The 25,825-nt window shown below is 41.3% G+C and overlaps 2 protein-coding genes across 2 annotated transcripts; one reads left to right on the top strand and one right to left on the bottom strand.

Moving 5' to 3' along the window:
• Positions 1–437: 437 nt before the first annotated feature.
• On the bottom strand, positions 438–9,003 carry cysltr1 (cysteinyl leukotriene receptor 1). Its single transcript, XM_049586339.1, has 3 exons — positions 8,898–9,003; positions 3,778–3,986; positions 438–2,874 (listed from the first exon to the last, which is right to left on the bottom strand). Exon 3 carries the CDS (start codon positions 2,854–2,856, stop codon positions 1,819–1,821), a length of 1,038 nt encoding a protein of 345 aa, XP_049442296.1. The 5' UTR covers positions 2,857–2,874; positions 3,778–3,986; positions 8,898–9,003; the 3' UTR covers positions 438–1,818.
• A 5,985-nt stretch (positions 9,004–14,988) lies between these two features.
• LOC125894758 (uncharacterized) lies at positions 14,989–17,509 on the top strand. Its single transcript, XM_049586340.1, has 2 exons — positions 14,989–15,116; positions 15,864–17,509. The coding sequence occupies exons 1-2, from the start codon at positions 15,088–15,090 to the stop codon at positions 16,660–16,662; spliced, it is 828 nt and encodes a 275-aa protein (XP_049442297.1). The 5' UTR covers positions 14,989–15,087; the 3' UTR covers positions 16,663–17,509.
• Positions 17,510–25,825: the final 8,316 nt, after the last annotated feature.

Here is a 25,825-nt window from a genome sequence, read left to right as displayed (position 1 = left end):
TCAGATAAAAAATATTGTACTCCTTTCTCCATATTTGTCTGACATCTTACAGATGACATTTTTTTCGTACTCCTTCCCGTCCAGTGAAAACCAAGTATCTCCAAATTTGGTGATTTTGAAAGTTTATAAAAACTGCAGGATGAAGTGCTCCTTTATGTATTCTTCTTAAGCTAAATAAACTCTTGTTAAATAATAAAACCCTCTTAGATCAGCTGGATGAAATGCCCCGTCACAAAGCAGAAAACGGCTGTTTTTCTGACACCTTGAAAAGTTGGCTTTTTAGAGATTCAAAGTTGTCACAGGGCAGCCACACAACAAACATAGAATATGATGCATCGCTGTAGATTAATCTAACAAGCAGAATATAAAGGAGTTAAAATGTAAACATACACATTCATGCAGCAGTAATATTCATCCAAAAATATCACATATCAAAGTAAAACACTGACAGGGAACATTTTACTGCACAATGAATACTTTTACTTTTCATACTTAAAGTACATTTTGCTACTTATATAATTTTACTTCAGTAAGTTTTTAAATGCAGGACTTTTACTTTCAGTTGAGTATTTTCAGTTTGAAATAGTGTGAACTGACATGCACTGGATGCAGTTACCATACATAATATGAAATGTAGTTTGCATACAACAGGAATACAGCAGCATATCAAAGACTGTAAACAGGGGGAAACAAATCATAAATTGTATGGCTTAAACAAATTGTGTACAACGTGCTATTCAGAGCTTTTCAAGTGCTTGTAGGCAGGTTTTGTTACATTTGGACAGAGCCAGGCAAGCTGTCTCCCCTTGTTTACAGTCTGTTATGAGGATGGTATCCATCTTCTCATCTAACTCTTAGGATGACAGCATTGACGCATATTTTTGCAAAGTGTACAGCGTACAAAACTATTAATTTACCATCATCATAATTTAACAAAAAAGATGCACACAAATGTTAAAAATCAACAGCTCAAAATCGACAAATGTGAATCCAAATTGAGTAAAAGTTTTTTGCATAACAAGCATAACAAGTTTAATTAACAAAATACTTAAAAAAAAACAGTGATAGAAAAATAAGGAGAAGAAGAATAGTTTAGAAAAGCAAAAGTCTACAGTAGACAGCAGAGTGTAGCCCTTCTTCATAAACATTCATATGCAGGTTCAATAAAAAGACATCGATTCAAACAAGACATACATTCATACACTGATATACTGCATATTTATATTTGTAATTGGTTGCTGCCATAATATAATGCAGAATCATTTAACTAACTAACACTATGCATCCTTTAGGATAATAAATATCAATTTAAATGGAAAACATTCTCCTGAGATTTGTAACTTAAAGGACCAGTGTGTATGAGTCAGTGGCATCTAGTAGTGAGGTTGCAGATTGCAACCAACTGAATACCTTCGGTTATCTCTCCCTTTCCAAGTGTGTAGGAGAACCTACGATGGCCTCTGAGCTGCCACTTCAATGTAAAATCACAAAAGGCTCTCTTGAGCCCCCTATGCAGGTGTAAATGGCTCGTTCTAAGATAAAGAAACACGATTTTTGATTCCAGGTAATTAAATATAATTATGAATATTGTATTCTATTCTATCTATGCCAATAGATGCCACTAAATCCTACACGCTGGACCTTTAAATGTTTAAATACTCTGTTCATTTGTAAACCAGCCCTAATTAATTAAAACATTTTTTTTTGCCTTTCATCCTCCTCTAATCTTTCTCTCAACTCCTTCCCTGCACATGCCATCCTGAGCTCTTTAAAGATATCCTAAGCTGCTTGTCTGATGACCATCCTGCCTGCCGTGAACTAACTGGCCTTCAGCTGGTGGTTTTCCCCAGGCTCTGAGTCTGTAACAGGCTTTATCCTGGCTACATGGTGCACAGTGCTGGCCCTCACTGACTGGCGCAAGGAGGTCAAGCGACTGCGGAAACCCTCTCCAGAGAAAAAATAAAGCAGTGGATCAAAGCATGAATTGGCAGCAGCCAGGCACAGTGTTACCACAACAGACTTCTGCATAGCAATCCGCTCTGAGCAGGTGGTGTCTTGCCGAGACAGGAAGTTCAGGTGGATGGTTCGCTGCACGTGGTATGGCATGAAGCTGATTAGGAAGGTCAGCAGGACAATGACAATCATTCGGATGGCTTTGGTGCCTGTGTCTCGCTGGCGTCGGGCAGCATTGGTGCGGGACAGCAGGGCGCGGACTATGCCAGCATAGCAGATCAGGATAACCAGGAAAGGCAGGGAAAAGCCCATCACTAGAGACAAATAGTTCAGCACAACTAGTTTCTGCATATCTTTTTTTTCGTCTGGGGGCTCAAAGCACTTGGTTTTATTTGTTTTGTCATCAAAATCCTGGCCACCCATCAGGAAGGGTGAGGATGAGAGACAGATTAACACCCAGACACCCACACACACCAGACGGGCACGATTCTCTGTCATCAGCCGCATGTTCTGCACAGGGAACACAATGGCCAAGAACCGTGTGACGGACATGGCGGCCATGAAGTAGATACTGCAGTAGAGGTTTACATAGAGGGCGTAGGAACTGATGCGACACAGGAAATCCCCCAGCTTCCATTCACCCTTGTTGACATAGTAGTAAACTCTCAGCGGCAGGGTCATGACACACAGCAGGTCAGACACAGCCAAGTTCAGCATGTAGACATGAAAAGGTGAGCTCTGGCGGTGCGTTCTGATCAGCACCAACAGGGCAAAGCCGTTCCCTACCAGGCCCAACACAGTGATGAGGGAGTAGGATGTGGAGTAAACCTGATTACGGAAGTCATCAATGGATTGACAGATGGTAGAGTTGCTCTCTACACTGTCTGTTAGATTTGGCTCCATTTGTTGTCACACCTGCAGCTGCAAAGACACAGAGAAAGATGATATGATGGTGTGTGCAAAAGAGAGCATGTGAATGAGAGAAACAAAAACATGCCGTTGTGCAAGAAAAAGCAAAAGAGACCTGCAGAGTGTGGCAGATCGTTTCAGAGATTGACTCTATATTCTGCTGCTGTGCAGACTCTGGAGGAAACTCAGGAAGTTGATAAACTTTTTAGACAGTCATCCTGTTACGAAAAAAGGTTCTGGTTTTTTTTTCTGGGTAATAAAAGCCTCAATTACTCTTTTGTTTTTTCTTTTGGAGAATTCAGAGTTGAACCTGACACACTGAAAATCCCCTAGACTGATGACATTCTGATAGATTTTTCTGTACTGAAGGAGACTGCAGCATACTGATGTTTCTTTTGCCGTCTATATATCTGTACCTCAGGTGATAAATGATTTAATAATTTGCATACTTGTTACATTAACTGGCATCCTCAATTGAAAATACAAAGGCAATGTATTGAAATGTTTTTCTCACTGTCATCAATAATGTAAAATGCATTCAGAGAATTAGAGTGTTATGTGCTTTACTGTAAATGATCTGAGTAGCTCTGATGCACAGTTTGCGTCATGAGTAATAAATGAATGATATGAAAGCGTAGATCCATTCATTTAATTCAGTCATGCTGAATGGCTATTTGCATTGTCGCCTTTGTTTGCCTTTTGATTTAGAGAGATATGTGAAGCTTGCTCCATAAAAGATTGTCTATACAAACTGATAATGTGCTCAACACAGGATGCAACATGTTCCATTACAGCTACATCTATAAGTCAACTCCCCTCAACAATAATGAAAACATGAATTAAACATAAAAAAACAAACAAAAGTAAAACTTTCAGTCTAATCAAATCTTTCTCTAACAAGTTTCCCTTACTTACCACTGTATTTCTGTCTGGTGTCAGAGCGGTGCAGCCAGTCTGTTGATCTTCTGTCGAGGCTGTTGAGTAGTGTGTGTCTCTTTCGCCTCTCTGCCTCGTCTGCCAGATGTCGGAGCAGTAGAGGGAGGGCACTGAAGCAGGTGGCTGCTTCCTCACAACCTCAGCTGGTGGGAAACTTTTCAAAGTAGGACTGGTCTGTCTCTTCTACTCTGCAGCACAAACAGCATCGAGCACAATGACATCATAGACCATGCAGCCACGCACTTACGGTAAAAAGAACAGAGGATAAAAAAAAGAGTTGCATTAACACTGAAAGTTGTGCTCTTGTTGTAGAGTACTGTACTTTAGCACAAATGCAAAGTACTTGTACTTAACTTGAGTATTTCTGCCTAATCTAAAAGATAAATGTTGTACTTGTTACTCCACTGCATTTATCTGACAGCTTAGAGATGACATTTTTGTTTTTCCCTTCTTGTCCAACCAAAACAATGTATCTCCAAATTTGGTGATTTCGAATGTTTGCGATAAACTGAAGGATTAAGTGCTCCTTTTTGTGTTTTGTCTGACTTGTGTGGCTAGATAAACTCTTGAAAAACCCTCTTGGTCTAGCTGGAAAATGCATTGTTACAAAGCTGAACATAGGGTTGGTTTTCTGATACCATGAAAAGTTGCAACATACACATTAGTGCAACAGTAAAAACATCCTATACATACATATATATATATATATATATATACATATATATATATATATATATATATACATATACATAGATAATGGTAAAACACTGACAAGGAGCATTTTACTGCACAATGACTACTTTTGACACTTTTTGCTGACATACTTGTTGGTTTTGAATGCAGGACTTATACTTGTAGTGGAGTATTTTCACAGCGTGGGATTAGTAGTTTTATTTACAAAGGATCCGAATGCATTCGCCACTGTGTTTGGTTGCTCTGGACATGATTGATCCTATTCCATTTAAACACTTGCCTGAATTCACCTTAGTCGCACTCTTACTGTTCATTTTGCAAACTCCTGCAGACCTGTTTCCATTCTGAACATACTTCATCTGGCATTTTGTCCACACAGGATCGAATGAGTTGACAGACAGACTCCCTCTTTTCATTATGCATCAGCTCATACTTTGGTCTCATTTCCTTGTATTAACTTGTCTGACCTGTTCCACTTCAACTGTTTATTCTGGAACCACTGACGTACTTGTCAACAGTCTTGTAGGTTTTAACAAGTATTTACATAGAGGAATACTGTTTTTTCATGTTGATAACCATGTCACGTTCTGTGGAAACAAGTCTGTAGCCTGAGGTGCGTGGCGGACATAAAGACACACGGATCAACCAACATGATTCCTCTTGACTGATGATGAAAGACTTTTGTTTATTCCACCGCATTTCCTTTGTATGTTGCTAATGACTGTGATATGCAGTTAGTAAATGGACTGCGGATACTGCAGTGGAAATGGGCAAACTCATTTTTGCAGTTGAAAGGCCTGTGTGGTGGAAGGGCAGGATAATTCATCTGTAACTCATTTAGTGGTTAGGCACCAGCAAAGAAAAACATTCAGCCCCACTTGCTCTCAGGAGTCGTCTGCATCAACACCACTGGCTCTGCATGATCAGAGGATTATTACTCTAGTAGCTCAACAGTGCAATAAGTGCAACGCAAATAATAATGGCAGGGGCAGAAAGCCACAATAAGTGTTTTGACCCTTCTGAGAGATGGTGGAAGTGCATCTGTAATTTCTGATAATGCCATCTTAACTTATCTTGAGTGGTCAGCTAAGGGCCGGAACCACAATGCTTTTATTTCTCCACACACACATATGTAGTACATTTTCCATATATAACTCTACGTGGTATGACTTAATTGTTTGATTGCACAGAAGCCTTATTGTTGGCAATAGATACTCTCCACAATCAGAGCAGCAATAGTGCATCAAACATGCCAAGGAAAGTGCCAAGGAAAGTACAGTCATCAACAACTTAAACAGTACTTGTAACACATAAGCAGCTTATTTAAATATAGGTGCACAGTGAAGAATACTACCTGTCTGCATCTACAGGTGGCAGACAATGAATAAGGGTTGAGTATAGTGCAGTTTCAGGAGCAGTTGTGGTTGCTGTTGTGTCGATTATAATTGCAGTGATCTACAAAATCCAATAATGTGGGTGGGAAGTCGAAATTCTTAATAGACTAAGTGCATCATCCCAGGCATTATCCAGTTTTTATTTGTAAGTGGATTTTCTCTATTTATTCTGTGTTGCACAGTAAGTTTGTGCTTATTTACACCTTAGTCTGGTTAGTCTTGAGCTGCTGATTGAGCTTTCATTGCACCTCACAAGTTCTTTGTAAGAAATAGGCAGCTAAGTCATCAACAATGGTAGGGAGTAGACTGGCATGTTGTAAAACAACATGCCAATGACCACTGTTTTGATTACAGGAGTGGATACAGTTGCACAGTGTTTAGCATTCGTGAAGTCACTACAGGCTTTTTAACGAGACATTTTGAAAAAGCTTACATCTGGATTTACAGCTGAATGTCTTTTGGGAACAGAAAATCTCAATGTGGTCAAAATATGACAGTAACTGACCAAACTGGCCATTTTGCATGTAATGTTTTTATTAAAGAGGGATTTTAAAATCCTAACTGATTCTGAAATTGGGTTGCATCACATACATAAGGAGAAACTTATGAAACAGAGATGGTCTCTCTCATCTCAAACATGCGTCCGTTACAAGATTTGAAAATAATGGGGCATCACACACTACAGGATATTATTAAGATTATCGTGCCAGAGGGAGCATGAATACACCACTTCACGTGATCTCATGGGTGAGCAGGAAGAGCTAAGCCCCAAGGAAAGAGCGCCGAGCTGAGAAGCCAGTTTCACATAATTGTCAGTCCGTGGAACTACAACTTCCATTTGACATTTGAAAACCAATGGATACATTTGGAACGGGGCGACAATGTAGTGCAGTGGCTCTCGCCTCACAGCAAGAGGGCTCCTGGTTTGAACCCAGGGTGGGGGAGCCCTTCTGTACTGAGCTTGCATGTTCTCCCCATGTCAGCGTGGGTTTTCTCCAGGTACTCCGGGTTCCTCCCACAATCCATAGACAGGCAGGTTAATTGGTGACTCCAAATTTCCCGTAGGTGTGAATGTGAGTGTGAATGGCTGTCTGTCTCTGTCCCTGCCTACCTGTCCAGGGTGTACCCTGCCTCTCACCCGATGTCAGCTGGGATAGGCTCCAGCATCCCCGCAAACCCCAACAGATTAAGCGGTTATGAAAAATGGATGAATGAATAAACAAATGAATGATGCGGAAATCAAACTTTTTTGGCTTCATGTGCCAGCTTTAATAGAAATAAATTGGGCTTTGCCTCCAACGCTGTATTCGGTTCTCTTTATAAGTCTATGAGACTGACATAGTGTGACAACTTGCTGTAATGTTAACAGTGCTTTGCATTGAGAGAAACAAAAGCAGAAGGCTAAATGAATGGTTGGGGAGAGATAGTCAACATGGGTTGTCTATTCCTCAGTGAGAACTGGAGGTGAGATTATAACTGTCAGTTTTAATATCTGTCAACAGTAATATGCTAGCTAACATTAGCCTCAAGGGCTACTGATGTAATCATAACTGTAACCATCCAGATTTTAACTCCTGAATGTCAGACATGTTTGGAATTATTGAAGTGACCCCAATGAGCATGCAAGCAGTCCAGGAGGCTCCAGACTGGATCGTTAACTTCTCACATTACCAGATAGTCTGGTACAGATCAAGATCCCAGACCAGATTTCTCCTCCAATTGTTGTGAGGGGAGAATAAATTGTCTTAAAACTCCTGTAGTCGGCTTTACACACCTCATTTCCAAGACACTTTTGACTGTTTGTGATGTGATTCTTTCAGTAAAGATCTAGGAAAAAAATGATAGCTCTGTACCATTTAGGTACAGTCTATTAAATGGCTGTTATCAGTAGTTATCAGCCTCATAGTGAAGGGGACGGATACACCTACTGGTAGGTTCAGAAGGCTATAATCAGCCCATCAAATGACCATTGTCAGTTGTCATCAGGAGCATAGGCAGTGACCTCTAGTGGCTGTAGTAATCATGATGGGAGCAAAGGAGGAAGTCAGATGATGTAGTATAAAGAGCAACAAAGTCTGCATACGGTGAAGGTCGTGGTAATGGATGGATCAAACAAACACAGGACTCTGACCCAGGAGAATGGTGTTTGTGTCTCACATGAAACCAAAAGTCTATGTTTCTAACTTCACATCTGATAAGCCAGGCACTGTTCTGGGTAACAAAGCATGTAAGAATGGCAATGACTGAAAATCAAACTGTAGCAGTTTTAGGCCCGAGCCTGATTAAAAACCTGAATTCTTAGGTGAAAAAACATGTCCTGTTAAGTTTCCTCACACTACTTCTCATCATGGTGTAGCACACAGATGATGATCACCTCTCTTTGCTGCATGTTACACACATCACTCCCACTCCTTGGGAGGCAGAAGGTAATCCTACCATCTAAATTGCCTTGCAGCCCACTCTGGCCCAAACCTGGCGGGTTGGACTGGACTCAATCGAGCTCAGGCAGAGATTCAGAGCTCTACTGTACAGAAAGCTTTAAGCCTGATGGGATACATCTAAACGTGGTTGGTTGCAGATTGCTCTTTGCCAGCCTACATCATGCTCTGTAGATGCCATACCCAAACAAGCACGCAGAGAGAAGCGGGAACACCAGCACACACAGATACAGTCTAAATACCTGTATCACCCCCCCTTCCCCCGATCCTCTGCTCCACCAGAGGAATTCAGAGGATGTTTCTGTCCTAGTCAAGGCTTGTCCTCCACAGTCTTAGGTTTACTCAGAAAATGTAGTTTATTGCTTTTTTACTTGCGAATCGCGATACATTTCCCTGCCAACAATAGTTGGTTACACTACTTGGGATATTACTTTCCTGATTACATGCCAGAAAATGGCTAATTGCACCCTTTCTCCTCAAAATTCCGACATTGCATGTGCGCCTCCGTGTGAATGTCAAGGTTGCCACCAGTAAGTGCAGCTAAGGCTAAATAGCTTGCAAATGATTATTTTACCTGAGGGTCTTCTGTTGCCTGTGACCAGTCTTTTCCCCAAGGATCTATCTGTAAGATGGAGAGTCAGTTGTGGAGATAGGCAACATGTCATCCACCACATATCCAGCCACAAGCTCCATAAGTTCCTTGTCACTTCTTGTAGCCTGCAGCTGTCCAAGATTAAAATCTAGTTTGGGTTGTTTAGCCAGTGTAGGGCTACAAGGAGGGCAAACCTTGGGTTGGGTTTATTTCCTGAAACGCCTACTATTTGCTCTAGAAGGTGTTTGAGGAGGTATGAGGTTTTGTTTTTTGTTTTTTTTTGCACTATTTAAAATTACAACATTGTTGTCTTTTTCTGTAGTGAGACCTGATTTAACCCATTTCATGACTGTCAAGTGCTAGGATTATTCTTTTAATCTATTTATCTTTTCTGAGAGTTTGTAACAGGTTGTGTCAACAGTAGAGGAAACAGTGCTATCTCACACCTGCCCATTTGAATGTGGGTTTTTTGTTTGTTTGTTTTTTTTTGTCTTTGCTTTTAGGCTGAACCCTGACTGAGGAAGGGAGGGTTAGGGCCTGTCTAGGCCGGGGACCAGCTCTCCAAGCATCCACTCCTGTTGCACGGTTGAGTGTTGTTTGCTGTGCTCTCACCTTGCACATATCTTTAGTTTTGTGTGTCTCGCATGTGTGTGTATGTAACAACATTCCCCTTTTTTTGCATTGGCTTGAGTTGGTCTTCCCCTAATATTTCCCCTGGCTTGGCACACTGCAACCCTCCCCTTGACTAATAGCTCTTAACTTACACAGCCACATTTTTTGTATGCTCAAGTTTTAGCTTCGCCTGGGACTGTCACATAAGTCTTTCTGGTTGCCAACGAACATTGTTTCTTACATCTTGTTTTTAGTTCATACATTTAATAAACATTATTATTATTACTTGGAAACCTTGTTACTTCTGTCCCCTTCGTGTCAAACTGGTAAAGAGGAACATCTGAAATGGTCCAAGTCCTCACCCTCTGGTCACATTTATGGTCACTCATGGTTCCACAAAAAAAAAGATGGCTTCAACAATGGAGTCCGCAAACCAATGGGGGACATCATGGCTGCTAGGTCCATTAGTTTATAAAAGCCATGCTTCTAACCCATATCTGTGAGGCTAATAACCACTGATAACACCCATTCAGTCAGTTGTTAACATATCAAAGGGTGCAGTGAGCAAGCACAATAACAGAATCACTGTCACACTTACATGGAATGCAGCCATTATTGATTTGGTTAATGGTGTGTCAAGTCAAATATGTGCTGTGAAAAAGACCTGCTTGACAGTGTGTGGGTGGGAAGTGGGTCCTTTGTTTTGCATTTAGACATCTTTCCGGTTGGTTGGTTGTTTGGTTGGTTGGTTGGTTGGTTGGCTGGTTGGCTGTGACATGAAAAATACAGATGTTGGAATGGCACTGAGTAAATTGGTCAGAATTGGTTAATATGGATTAATTCTCAGATAAATTGGACTAACCCTGCACTGCACTCACAACAGCAGCAACTGGCACTCATGAGGGACCCTTCCAAATAATGTAAAAAGGGGGGAATTTTAATTAAAATGGAACATGCTACCTCCAGTTTGAAACTGTCCTCTCTAGCAAGAGACATGTTGCAGTGTGATGCTCTTAATGCTGCTGCAAACTCTCTTAAAGAGGAGGCCGTGGTGGATAACAAGTGTGTAACTTGACACCAGAGACTCTGGTTGGTGTGCTATTTCCTACTGACACTAACATTGTTTTCTTCAAAATGTGAACACAGTCTGTCCCTAAACTTATTCAGCAATTATGGAGAAACATTTGCATTTATGAAGCATTGAAGTTTGTGTGTACTTTAAAGGTAGATAGATAGATAGATAGATAGATAGATAGATAGATAGATGAAATAAACATTTACATAATCAGGTTGTCGTGGGGGCGCTGAATGTCGGCTATAATCTAATACAGCGCCATAGTATATCATTTTCAACACATTTTTTTGGAACCATGTACATAGCCTGTGGACCCCCAAGCCTGGGAAACACCACTCATTAAGTTAGGTTAACAACAATACGTTAATTAACTTACCTGAAGGTCTGTTGGTGTTCAAACAGTTTAGTATAACATTTGAAAGGGAAACCACCCATGCATTTACATTTGGCTATAACTGCACCCAGAGCTCTACTGGCATGCATTGCTAAATGCTTGACAGCTTCATTGTAATCTGAGTATTCTGTTAAGATCAAACCAGATATTTGTACTCTTTAGCTGTTTCCAATGAAAAAGGGCCACAGGAAAAGCTAAACCCAGACAGGATCATGTAAGTCCAACATTCACTCTCCTTATAGCTTTGTCTTTATCTGTGCCAACTCCTGAAGGAAATATCTGACTCTTGAGCTGCTAAATATTCCTTTATGTAGGCTACAACAGCTTGTCTGAAATTTCTTTAACTTAAAGTATGGAGTTAGTAGATCACAAAGCACTCACATGAGTTGTTTTAGAAGGACCCAACAAACCACCTATGCAATCATTTAGGTATGAATGCTTGTTAACTTGTGTTTACTGGATACAGATACCCTGCATATTTGATCGGGGCCCAGCAACTTCTCAGCCTTTGCTCCAACACCGCTCCTTTCATGGAAGTGAGAGCAGCTGTTTCCCTTGAGTCAACACACACATCAACTATCACTGTGTGATTAATTTTATAATTTGTATATTTACACCGCTGGGTAGTTGTTAAGCTTCCCAGCACTCCTTGCCTACTTGTAAAGTAGAGTTTAGTTCAGCAGATTTATCACAATTCAACAGACAGATATATGAAGCTGAGATAATAAAAGCTGTCTTATTTAAGTCAAAGACTATTAATACCCTGGTGGTCTATTTACTTTGAGATCTACTGTGATTCAGATGGTCTTTTTTGTTGCTCTGACTGAGCTCGTAATACCCCACAGACTAGGATGTTTATTTAGGTCACATTATCTCTGAAATTTACCGTTTACCTCAGCACTTTGGTGGAGTGTTTCACAAAGCAGTTCTCAGAGATAGGACCCAACCAGAACACTGGAGGGGAACAAACAACTTAAAAACTTCTGTGGTTTCCTAGTTGCTGACATCGTGCGTGCAGGAGTTCAGAGTGTTGGTGATGTAAAGATATTGTTTTAAACATCCTGGTTGTTTCAGGTCAGTAGAAAAAGCGGTATGTCTGACTGTTCATAAACGACGTATGTGCAAAGCACACATAACATAATAGAATAGCACTTTATTTATTGAAATTACATAATTAAAATTCTCTCATAGTGCATCATCTCTGTACATGGGAAAATATAATGTAATCAAATGATCCTTAACCGCTACATTTCATTTTATTAACATTCACCAAAGGAATTGCTTCGGACCTTGTTTAGATAACCTCCCACACCTATCCAGGATGACACAGAAAAAGTTGAGTGTTTGCAAACACACAGATAAATCAATTTGACAGTGTTTAAAAAAAGGAACAAAGAGACCCGTGCTTATCTCCCCTGAGCACACATCTTCAAAAAGCTTCCCAGTACTGTTTATATGATGATGAGCACTCGATGAGGTGATCCCTATTTTATAAGCGCTTTCCAGTATAGCTTAATTGCAAGTTAATTTACTGGATGTTATCAGTGATCGTGGTCAGGTCGTGAGTCACAAGGCAATCTTCGAGTCTTTTAACGGTTGTATGATATCGTCTGTGTCAGCTGTGACTCCATGCAGTAGTAATTCCAGACATCATGGGCGTGTTCCACATAAATGAGAGGAGAGATTCACTAATCACGGTAGTTATCTCATTATCTGTAAATAGTGTCTTTATTAATATGATCTGGTTTTGTGAAGCTGTAGGCCTGGACACACAAAGAGAGCTGTGGAAAAGGCTTCGTAGGCCTATATGAACACAACGTTTGGGCTTTTTGTCTGACATGACTGCGGTCACTTCCACTCAGACCTCAGGAAACATAACATGCTTTGAAAATGCTATTTTGAGTCATAAGCCAAAATAACTGTTTTGGCATAATACTTAATCTGCATATTTAGAGTTAAAAACATGCAAGACAACTCATTTATATATACAGTTTGGAAATGTGCACATTCTACAACTATCTGTCATATTTTTTCCAGTGAACATAATCCAGGCTGCAGTTACCTTTCCTTCAAAAGCAAGTTAGTACATATAAACATACAGAATGCATTATAGTTCATGGGCTACATACAACCCAATTTGATCTCAAGTGGGCCGCATCAGTAAAACCATTATATAATAAGGAAGTACAAGTACATTCTGAGAACATTCATCCATTTACAAAACAGACAATACTGGAAGCCTCTGGCTGGCGGTCTGGTGATAAGCCTCCGGGGGGCAAGAGAGTGCTGCAGGAATGAATCCTAAAACCTGGAAATGAGTTAGCATTTTAGTGCTCCCGGTTCCCTTGTCTCAAATCAGTGGGTTTTCTGAATAGTTTTTTGGTTAGATGTCTGAAGGTCTGTGGTTAACAGATACCTTCAGACATTTAAGTTTAAGAGACGATCACTTTTTGCTCTAAAACATAAAATACATCAGTAAACACCCTACTCATGAATTTTATAGCTTTTATGTGTTTTTTAAAAAAGGTGGTTGCTGACAAGTGGCTAAAGGAGACAACAGCACGTCATTACACCGAACACAGCTTTACAGTCTTGTCATGGTGGTGACATAGCTATGCGACCACCATTATTTTCTCTGGTGTAGCCAGTGATATCCAGGCCAAGGCTTACTCTTGCCAGCCCTTTCAGCTAAACTGTATAAAAATACATTTGCGTATGAGTGCAGCTACACTTTTTTAAAAAGCTAATATAAAGCTACATCATCGTCAGACAATAGCTGAAGGGTTCTGAGATTGCATTTCAGCCAATGTGCTCCGCCTCTCCAAACAGACTGCTTACCTGCCGTTCAGACATGCCTGGTAGACACCCCGTGGACTACAGAACAGAAACAGAAACCAGACTGCTTCTTTCTCTGCCAAAGTCTTGTTCTCCAGAGTCTGCATACATATACAGAATCCATTAATAGAAATTACAAAACAGATGATGAACAGCCTGAGATGTCTTCAGTAAAATAAGTGCAGTCTATTACTCACTGTTATTACATGTACATTTTTCCATAAACTTCCACTCCTGTAAAGCAGCATTTTACATGAAGTCAACCACTGTTTAACTTGCTCCTGAAACTTGACATCTCTTAGCCTTCACAGGTGCATCAATATCAGGTGTGCAGAGTCATCCAGTGGGCCAGGTTGGAGCCTTTGGTGGGCCGGCTGTGGCCTGCCAGTGTCGTATTTGACCCTGCTGACACAGACACTCAATTTTGAGAAGGCCGTGTTGATTTCTTTCTGACAGATGTTTGCACACATATACTCATCATGTTGTGTGATACACACTTACTCGCACACCTCACCTGTTAAAAGCTGTCACGTGTGACAAACAAAAACCACCTGTATCCAGTCAACCATCAGAGCAAAGATGGGAGTAATGAATTATGCATTCAGATCATTACGCCTGAGTGAGTCGAGTGATTACTCAACTGAGAGCAGAGTCACATTCTTTGTTAACAAAGGCCAGATATCATGGAGATCGCACCCAGGTTGCTGTGGAAACAGCACCCAAAATACTGAAAACACATGTCGCTTGTCACACTCACACTGAGACCGTGTAAATCATTCAGTAATAATGAAATCTATGGAAATATTTATTACATTGCCTCTGCATCTTTAATAAGCTTTATATCTATATTCATTTGATCTTAGTCAGTATGAAAACCTCCTCACCATCAGTTCCTTGACAGAATTCATGCAAGGTATTTTGGGAACTCACTCCCTGGCACCACTTCTCCCATTCAAAGCCCCACATTGCACGGAAACACGCACACACACACACACACACACATACAGGTTTACACTGATGTCAATGATGCACGGAAAACCCTCAGGCACAAATCCTCCACCAACGTGAGTCAGATGCAGTCTGGCTCTCCTCCAGACGAGACATGATGACATTTGCCGAGCGGGAACCAGTAGAGCTGAAGCAACCAGCGCTAATAAAGAGAAGAGAGATACTCTTACACTCATTCAGCCTCTGTGAGAGGAGGCACTGGCATGGAGGTAAAAAGTTACCAGCCCACATCCAGGTGAAGCAGGACGATGACGTTCAACTTCCTGCCAGAACGCAGGTGAGTCCCACACAGACAAGATTCAAAGCTTTGTTTAAAGGCAGATAGATGAGTAGAATCCATGTTTAACTATGAAGTTCTGAATATGAAGAACTCCTCTAGATATTAGGAATAACACAGAGGTCATCTTTGGAGCTGAGGGGTAGTGGGGAGGAGAGAGCTAAGGCGACGCATGTTTGTGTTCCATATGGTATATGGTAATAGAGACATTAAGATGAGTTACATGTATCAAATTCAGTGAAATGTAAATATTATTATGCTGGCTGATATAAAACACACTTTTCTGACTCTTTTTAATAGTTGTCATACATAAACTAAACTTTAATTATGTTCCTTCATGAATATTTTAATGTTCCTTAAGATTTATGAGGGTTATTCATTTTAAAGTAAATCAAATTTATGCCCCAGAGATGCATTTTCAGTGAAAGTTAGCTTAGGTAAGGCTCGGTGATGTTCAACCTCAGTCATGTTAAATGCTTCCTATAAAACTGAGGAATTTACTGATGGCTTGTTTTCTTGCCTGGGCCTCTGCCTTCTTACTCAACACTGGCTTACTCATAATGAAGAAGAAAGCTTTAAAGAGAGTTATGTGGTGGAGATAATCCAGGGTGTGTGTGTGTGTGTGTGTGTGTGTGTGTGTGTGTGTGTGCACCTTTTAATGGGTGGAGCAGAGATTCTGAATGTTTATACTAAAGAGATTGTCCAAATCAAGGTACAGAGCTAATGTCCACGTGTTGAACTCTGCAGATCAAACCAAGTTTTGAAGTCAGTCTGGGAGATGGGCTCTTGGTGCTGGCCTGGCTCAGTCAAAGAAGGAGTTGTCCCAGCGTCCAGAGGGTGGCTGCGAAGGTTCTTATTTTTGAAGCTGGTGATGGTTCTGCTGTTCCCCCACGCTGCAGGCCTCCCCCTACTGGTGGGCTGTGTGCTCAGCCTGCGGGCCCTGTTACTGCTCTGCTCCCCTCACATCTCCACTAAGCCCTCCACTGTGCTGCTGGGCCGGCTGGCTCTCGCAGACAGTCTCCTGCTGCTGCGCTGGATGCTTCAGCTGGGAGCCTGGTGGATGGAGGAAGAGGAGGAGGAGGTGGGTTTTGAGACTGAGATGGGCCACATGAGGGAGGGGAGTTCCTTTTGGTGGAGGGAGGCTGTGAGTGTGCTCTGTCAGCAGCTGCTTGATGCTCACCACCTGGCCTCTCTGCTCCTGCTGGGGCTGCTGGGACTGGAGGCCACGCTGGTGTCTCGCTGGCCTCAGCAGACTCGCAGATTCAGGACTTCTTACTGGGCTCAGCTCAGCTGCAGCCTGGTCTGGATAATTGTGCTGCTAGAACTGTTCTTCTCACTTCACTCAAAACTTTTAAAAGACTCCAGGCCTCAGACTTATTCACCAACGCTACAAAATCCCCAGAGTTCCTCTCTGGGCCTGGAGCCTCTTCTCTCCCTTTCAGCTTTCTCCTCCTGCCTGAGGAGGTCATTATGGCTGGTAAATTTATGGCTGCATTATGCTGTCCTCTACAGCAAACCACAGAGGAGAAAAAGCTCCTTTCACTGAAAGTCTTCTGTACAATATTCCTTGGTATTTTTATATTTTATTTATATAATAAAACTATTTTTAATAGTAGATATTCTGAGTAAATAATAATTTTTAGGGGCCTGTAACAAGACTATGTAACTTTAACTGAGCAATGGCCCCTGTGGCTAAAAATTCACACAACCTAACACAGTGTGTTTACATGACCTTTTTGTTTTTGTGATAAAATCACTGAAATGTTTATGTGTGTCAGACTAAAACAGAGTGTAACAGTAGCACAAGTACAGGACACTGTGAACAGCTGGTCATACCAGATAAACTGAGGCTGTAGTTGTGTATTGAATAGAGTAAATATGCTTTTTATTCCTTTGAACTTCACTCTTCCTTTGTAGTAAAAAGAACACTGTGTTATGTCTTCTCTCAAAAGACAGTCAGCCTCGCCATCGGGAGGGGGGGGGGGGGGGGGTTGTCAAAGGATACAGATGACCCCAGCCCCCCGTTGGCCCTCCTGCACAGGTCAATGGTTGAATTTTAAATTAGATCAAGTACCAACAACTTACTTACTGACTTACTTCAATACAACACATTTCAACATGTCATCTTATACTCCTCATCACACTAATTATTACACCAAGCAATTATTGCACAGCTTTTTACAATAACAGCAGGCATCAGATGTGAAAAGAACATGTAAAGATGTTAAATGAACTGCAGCCTGACTAGCTAAGTCAAAATGCCAAATAATATTGAGTGTATGTGTGCAAAACAGTACTCGGAATGGATGAGTCTGTAACACTGGATTTGGAAATGGTGATAGATGAAGAATTAACTTATTTGTTCACTTATGATTCTGATAGGATTTAATGCACTGCAGAAACTTCTTCAAACAGTGTTTGATTTTACTTTTATCATCATTCATTATAGGGCTTTTATCACTTCTGTCACAGCCCTTTTTGAAAGAAAATGTGATATAACTGACTTGACCTTTTGTGCTTCAAAGTCATATTAAATATATTTCAGTCAGAAACACTTCAGTCCAAGAAAACTTTATTTCCATTTGCGGTATTTGGCCGTATGGCTCTGTTCTGGGGCCTCTCTGCCTTTCCTCAGGCCTACTCAGAGAGCCTCTTCCATGCGCCTACATGGAAAGCATAAGGCGGCGAGAGGACACCTGTCTGCCCTTTCATGTGCAAATAAGGAAAGCCTGAGGCAGAGAGAGCAAACCTCCCTGCCCTTCCATGTGCCAACATGACAAACTAAAGCCCAGTTCACATTACAAGATTTTCTTTTTTTTTTTTTTGTAGATATTTTTTTGGCCATTTTGCCTTTATTGGACAGGACAGGTGAGCGTGAAGGGGGAGAGAGGGGGATGACATGCAGCAAAGGGCCACAGGCTGGATTCGAGCCCGGGCCGCTGTGGCAACAGCCTTGTACATGGGGCGCCTGCTCTGCCACTAAGCCACCAACGCCCCGACATGACAAGATTTTCACCCTGATTTTGCGTCACAGAGAGTATTGTAAACTTTTGAGTGTTCATACCTGGCGATGTGTATTTTTGTCAGCGGGAGTCTCACCAACTGCATTATGACCTCCGAGCCCTTACCGACAGAGCCCCAGATAATGCGGTGACGTCACCAAACTTGGAGACAACACATTGTAAAGGCATGGATATTCTTCCCAGTGTTGAATCAGATCTGCCTCCAGGGCCTGGGTCCAAACACAAGGCGCTCCCCGTGATCCTGTGGACGTTGCCATTTTTGTTGTTGTTGCTTGCCGGCTTGTCAGTGTTGCCAGATCTTGCGACTATCATACATTTAAATAACTTATTAGACAGATATATATAGAGGAAGGTGATGTTTAGAGAGCACGCCCAAATAAGCAACTCCACTTTAGAAACAAGCCCAAAGTCATGGCTAATAAGGGGACCTGGCAAGTGGCAACCCTGTGGCTTGTCTTCCTCACATTTCTTCCATCCTCCTGCGTGCTGACGTGGGACGTATCCCGCCTCTCATTGTCAGTCATGTCACACTTCTCCAGTTTTCTAGCATGCCAGATGTCCAATCCCAGTCACAGACGAGGGGGCGACTTGCTCGTAGGCTTCTTCACACATGAGGATTCGTCGTGTCAGACTATCTGCTGACTCACCTCCGACCCAAGGTGGCTCTCAAGATCCTCTGCGACGTCAAAATCGCGGTGAAACTTGTGTAGTGTGTAGGCTTAAGGCAGGGAGAACAGCATCAAAGACCCTCCAGGAGCAGAACAGAGCCAGCATCAATGACAAACAGAAATGACATTGATAAGCCAATGTCAAAGCATGAAAAGGAGGAGCTGGGGTGGAGGCCGGTTGTGAAGCAGCTTGCAGACGAAGCAGCAACAGTAGGCAGGCCAGAGCAGTTTAAATAGGGTGCTCTGAATGAGATTTGCCAGTTGGTTGCATAGAAAGGAGTCATGTGATCTATGAGCTGACTCCCTTTCATCAGTCAGCTGCTCCATCAGTTGATTGGGCTGTTGGAGATCAGCTGATGTAGCTGGGATGTGAGCTGAGCTTGACATCGAGTCCTGCCTGAACTAACACTATGCTCAATATATACGCAAAACAGAACATGGCTGGATGGCTGTATAACACTGGGTTCATGGTGGTGGTGCTGGAGAGGGTGTGGATAAGGAGCCTAGTTTGGAAAATTTTGTACCGCTGTCTGTAATTACTAATGGCTGACTTTTGGCAGACATAGTCTCCCTTTCAGTAAAGAGGCAGTTCCAGGAAATGCCATCTTAGTTTATAAACCTGTAACATGTATTAAAAATATACAAAACAATACATGTAGTATGATGAATATGTCACAGTAGGCTGATAGCTATTGTAAAATGTTTTTAATGTGGAATTTTCAATCAAAGGTTTCCTCAGTTTACATTTTAAATGCTTGCTGTTGGCACATTTTTGCAGAAAGAGATTATAATCATGTTCTTATTATAAACATGCTCTCATCCTGCAGTCTCTCAACTGTTTGATCTAGCACACAACCAGAGATAAGATGTTAAAACGAAAGACGCCGCTACAGCAAATGTTTGCAGTACTAAACCAAACACGGCAGCATCTTAAGTAGGATTTTATACGATGTTGTTCTTCACAGTTTCTAATGGGAGTGTTCTGTTTGTTTGTCATATCTCTCCTGCTGACCAATAGCACACATTTCTGTTTACATTTTTCTGCAGCGAATCCTTTGCACAGTAAAACTGATGCAGAGCATTAAACACAGGTTGGGATGGTTCAGCAGCAAAACTCTTTTCTAATGAATGGAAACATATCCAGCTTGTTATTGGCTGCCATCCACCCAGTTCCTCTGCAAGCTACTGATCAGATAATACACGCACATGAGCATTTTTGTATACAAGTCAAACGTTGGTCAAACTGATAAGACAGGAGACACAAGGCTTTAGGCTTGACGGCTGTGCCCAGACACACTGAGCTGTAGCACAGCTATCAGCTACAACAATCATCCCTGCATTACACAGCTCTGTCACAGAGGATATGAAAGATCAAAGATGTATCCTGTGAGTAAACTGTCTGCATTTGTGTGGGAATCTGTGACTTAACCACATCACACAACACTGTCACTGCTGGGAGACGTCTGCTTTGACACTGATGCAAAATGACAAGACTAACAAGGAGAAAAACTCTTGATATGGAGCCGTTTTATGTTCTCAGGTTCAGGTGAGTAACAGCTTTACTTTGAGTAATTCAGGATTTAATTGTTGTAGTGTGAGCTGCATCCAGCAGAGGGAGGCACAGAGCAACTGAGTCTGCATTTGATATGTTCTGTGGTCTGTGAAGAAACACCTGACAAAGTGAAAAGGGCCGCAGAGGATGGAGGGACACAGCTACTGCACAGGGCTAATTAATATGGCTGCTTCAGTGTGTGTTGGTTTGTGTGTGTAGCTGCAACCTCGAGTGTTCCTGGAACTAACCAATTAAGGCTGAACACCGAGGAACAACAGTGTGAAGAGGAGCGAGGAGGAACACTGGTGGCGGCTTCCTTCCCATGATGCTCCCCATTTGGCAGTGGTAGCCCTGGACAATGTACTTTGGCACCAGTGCTGTCAGTCACGTGTAAACAATGTGGGAGGTCAGACTTTTAAATATAACAATAGATCCTATTTGTCCTCTTCAACAAGTCAAGGTTCATTTGTGCCCTGAGACGACCATGTGCTGTGATAATTAATTATGTGTCTAAAAATATATACAGGAGAAAAGTGCCAAACTATTAAATTTACATGTTGTTCACCATGAATAAAAGACCGCATCCCATTTTTTGGCCAATCATTAACTTAGAGAACATTATGTCCTCTTGCTTTGACATGCCACTCTACTGTAGCAGCTACTATGGACTTAAATTTGACATTGTTAGTATGTGCAGTTGTGAGATGCACCATATTACCCAGGGATTGTCAAAATCCTTGTTTCCAGATGACGAATAAAGGGACATCTATTTGTGTTTACTTCTTGTCACCGTTATAGTCCGTGTTCTTTCTTAATTTGCCTTTTTCACCGCAGACATTTCGACTTGTAATTGTCGGAAAAAAGCATAGGTGTTTCTAATAACATTAATGATTGCTCTGTTCCATTCAAGCATCCCAGTGAGTCATGATAGTGTGACAGTGAGCCAACATGCACAATAGCAGAACCCTAAAGCAGCTTCATTTACACCTGAAAGGGCAATTAGGGGCCCCATATTGTAAGAATCCAGATTTCCATGTGTTTTTTATTATAAAGCCATTATAGGTCCTCAGTGAATACCGTGAAAAGTATCAAGAAATGCATCCAGTCCATATTCAGAAACTGTGCCTTAAAACGAGCTGTCAGGAGTTCCAGGAAGTTGTGATGTCACAACTATTCTATATATAGGTGGAAACTGCTGCTGCAGCATCTGTGCCTGCAGTGACCAAGAGGACAGATGTGGAAGACCTGGAAAAACTGACCAGTCAGAGCAGACTGGGCTTTTTTGGGAGGGGAGCTTTAAGAGACAGGAGCTAAAACAGAATGTTTCAGACAGAGGGTGAATACAGGTATATTTAGACAGACACTATGAGAAAAAATATATATTTATATTTTTCGAACATCAAAGCATGAAAACATGTTTTAGTCAAATCCCCAAATACAAGTATGAACCTGAAAATGAGCACAATATGGGACCTTTAAATATATACAAGAAAACTATAATTTGCTGCCATTGTGTCCACCATCTAGTTCTTTCATCATCCCAACCCAGACAATATGAGTGAAATAGTTGAATACGTTTGCATATTTGTCAAATTATCAGAAATACACCCACACCCATCTCGGTGTCCTTGATCGTGATACACTGATTTCAGTTCAATTACATGGGGAAAAAGTGTAGAACACAAAAATAATTTATAGTTGAATTTTTTTCTTGGTCATTAAGGACACTGAAGCCTGTACTCTAATAGATCTAATAAAAGTATTACTAGTATTAAGTAATACAGCAAATTTGTTGGACCCCCTTGAAAATGAAACGGTTCATAACCAAGGGGCTATCCACCAATAAACTTTGTTTCTATTCAATCTAGTTTTAATTACAGGAAAAAGTCCTCAGACAGTAATTGGAGTTTAGTTTAGCTTACTAAGCAGATAATTATTTCCAGAGAAATTCCCTTGAGGGAGCTGCTTAATTTATATAAGACTTACATAAAAGTAATTGAACTGTTGTAATCGATCAAATAAAGGGGGAAAAAAGATTTTGTATGTAATGTCTGGGGGGCTGTTGGGAGGACTTTGACTTATGACCTCTGCTGTGTCACACCAATAATGCAGATTAGAACTGAAGTAATTCAATTATAAAATCATTATGATTTCCCCAGAAAGATTTCTCTATTCCTCTTTTCTCTATTCTATAATCCAATCTGGTTATACCATATGGAAACAGGGTACACTTAACCGATTCTGCAAATTAATCAAATTTTATATCCATTCCTCATCTTCAGCCCTGTTACATAAACTGTTAAAATGGCAAAGTGCGTTTACCTTACTAAGTTTTGCTCATTTAAATATAAGATCTTTGGAAGACAAATCATGTCTAATTCATGATTTTATCATCTGCACAATTTTGTTTTTATGTTTTGAACTGTAACTAGGTCAGACCATGATAACAGTGCAGCAGGTTTTATTGAGTCAAGGCATCCCAAATTCAGAGCGAAGCTAGAGTGCATGAGAAAAGAGTGGGAGTTTTATAATTCTTTCTAAAACAAGCAGAATCTTTTCCTCTTCTGAGTATGTTGCTTTCAGCTGAATTGTTCTTGTCGAACTGCACTTTTAAGCATTTGCAATAGGCCACCTATATACTGTGCAAAATGTATTGATAACTTTGCTGAAAGGTTGTCTGACATCTTCTTTGACTTTGACTGTGACGTTATTGTTGGTGATTTTAACATTTGTATTGACAACCTCCAGGACAGGAGCACGAAAGAAATGTCTTGTATTCTGGATGACGGTGGATCATCTTCAGGGGTCTTAACATTTCTGAGGTTTCAGTGATTGATCAGATCTTCTGCAAATAGTCAACACCTCTCTATTCTCATGCTATTTCCCACATCACCTGAAACTGCAGTTATTAAGCCATTCTTAAAAAAGAGCAATCCAGATGTGTCACTAATGAACAACTGTAGGCCCATATCAAACTTTCTCCTTTTTAAGTAAAATCATTGAAACTGCTGTTTTTCAACAACTGAACACCTTAATAGTCCTAAACAAGTTTTATAATGTTTTCCCATCCAGATTCGACCACACCACAGCAGACTCTTGTTTGGGTCTTGAATGACACCCTCTTAAACATAGACTGAGGAAAAGTTTCAGTCTTAGTATTATTAGATCTCACATATCACTAGACAAACTGGAATATTGTGTGGTACTTTCTGGTTCAGTGCTAAACTGGTTTAAATCCTATCTAAATGACAGTTAGACATCTGAGCATACAAGAATACAGTTGTGGCGTTCCCCAAGGCTCCATTCTTGGGCCTCTTCTGTTGAACATCTACATACTCCCACTAGCTCTGATTATAGAAAACAATAAAATGTCTCACTATAATTATGCAGCAGATACATGGATTAATATAACAATACCACCAGATGACTATGGTCCCATACAAGTGATGAATAAGTGCATTGAACAAATCAGTGATGGGATGCACCCAAACATCTTTCAGATAAACAGAGATAAAACTGAAATGATTTTTTGGGGCCAAATAAAAACAATTAAAAACCAGTGCTTAGTATCTGTAACATGAATAAAGACCACAAACCAAGCCAGACATCTCAGTGCCGTCATGGACTCAGACCTGAATTTCAACACAGTAAGACGATTACAAAGTCTGTCCTATCAGAACCTTAACAATATATCAAGGATTAAAGGCCTTATGTCTCAGTAGGATTTTGAAAAACTTGTCAATGCATTTATCTTCAGTAGCCTTAACTACTCTAACCGTGTCTTTACAGGTCTCCTTAATAATCAATCAGACGGCTGCAGCTGATTCAGAAAGTTGTTGCTGAGACCAGGAGAGTGGATCATGCCACTCCAAGTCTGAGGTCTTAACACTGACTTCCTGTTTGTCAAAGAATTGATTTCCAAATACGACTGTCTGTTTATAAAGCACTGAATGATTTAGGGCCAAAGGACATCTGTGGTCTGCTGCTATGTTTTAAATCGTTCAGACCTCTCAGGTCATCTGGGATATGTCTGCTTACTTTCTCCAGAGTCAAAACTACACACAAAGAATCAGTGTTCAGTTTTATTCACCACATTTCTTAGATAAACTCACTGCTTTTTATTAAATAAAGATTGGGGGTGTTTATTCATATCTTGCATTGCATTGTGATTTTTATTCTCCTATTTAATTTTTTTTGTCTTCTTTTTATCTTTTAGTTTACTCTTTTAAATCCAACTTAAATGTGTCTTTTTGTGTCTCCTATGTCTTACTTAAAGCACTTGTTGTTGAAAAGTATTGCTCTGATTAAGTTGCCTTACCAAGAAGACCATGTTTGGAAATGAACTGATCAAACCTTTGACAGCTGACTTTTTGCCGCATGTACTCTGAGGCAAAGGTACATCAGCCCATTATATCACAGAGACAAACAGCCGGCACTGTCTGCACAGGCCGGGGTCAGCCTGGTCAGCCTGTCTGCCTCGTCTCTCAGTCCAGAGAACGAGCGCTTACCCATGGCTGCTCAAGCTGCACCTATCAGTGCTGTGGGGTAAACAGCCGCTGCTCAATCTCCGGCTGTAGCTGCAGAGTGTCTGTGGTCTCCCTCTGTGGCCTCAGTCACAGCCAACAGCATTGATCCAGAATCCACTCCACTGTGGATGAGCTGGTCTCTAATCAGGTCAGAGCTGAGTGCTGGCTCATAGGGGCTAAGGTCAACTGTAGATGTATACACATCACACTTAGGACACCACACTGCTGTCATGTTAATATCAATCCATAAAGCCTGCAAAGCACAAGACTCCTGTGTTGTACTGCCTTGCTGCCTTTGTCCGGCTCTGTTGTCAGGGCAGAGGTATGTATGGCTCGACGGGGCTGCCCCCTAAACCCCAATGGAGCCAATGAATGAGAGGATGGACAGAGGCAAGGGGAGGAGAGCAGAGGAAATACACTCATCATCGCATTAAAGGAGAGCAGGACAGAGGGGTTGAAGAAGAGAGGAGATGGAGGGAGGGGGAGAGAGAGGGTGGAGGGAGGTGCAGTAATGGGGTCTTTGTTCTGGTTGGTGTGACTCACAAAGCCTTGGCCCGAGCAACACAGCTTAGTTACCGTTACCAAACACAGAGAATAAGGAGGGAGGAGTGTGTGTGTGTGTGTGTAAGAACTGGGGGATGTTTCTGCAACCCAATCAAACCTTACATGTCCTCTGGTTCATCCAGTCATGAAATTTCAACACAGCTTTTTCTCATGTGCCTTCGCTGGGTTTATTTTTCTGCCCCAGTTGGCAGCGTTGACTATCAGTGCATCACGGGCAACCAGCATTACGCTGCAGTTGTACAATCATCATGTTAGACATGGTCATCTGGGAGTTACAGGAGTATCTGACAGGTGACACCATTCTTTACAGCATCTCACATTTGACAGGAGTGTTTTGGCAGAAGTCATAGAACACAGTCAAAGAGCTAAACCTCAT

Source organism: Epinephelus fuscoguttatus, linkage group LG9 (assembly GCF_011397635.1).
Source record: "Epinephelus fuscoguttatus linkage group LG9, E.fuscoguttatus.final_Chr_v1".
Taxonomy (NCBI): Eukaryota; Metazoa; Chordata; class Actinopteri; order Perciformes; family Serranidae; genus Epinephelus; species Epinephelus fuscoguttatus.
Note: the sequence above shows the minus strand (reverse complement) of the source record. Positions and strands in the feature narration are given on the sequence as shown.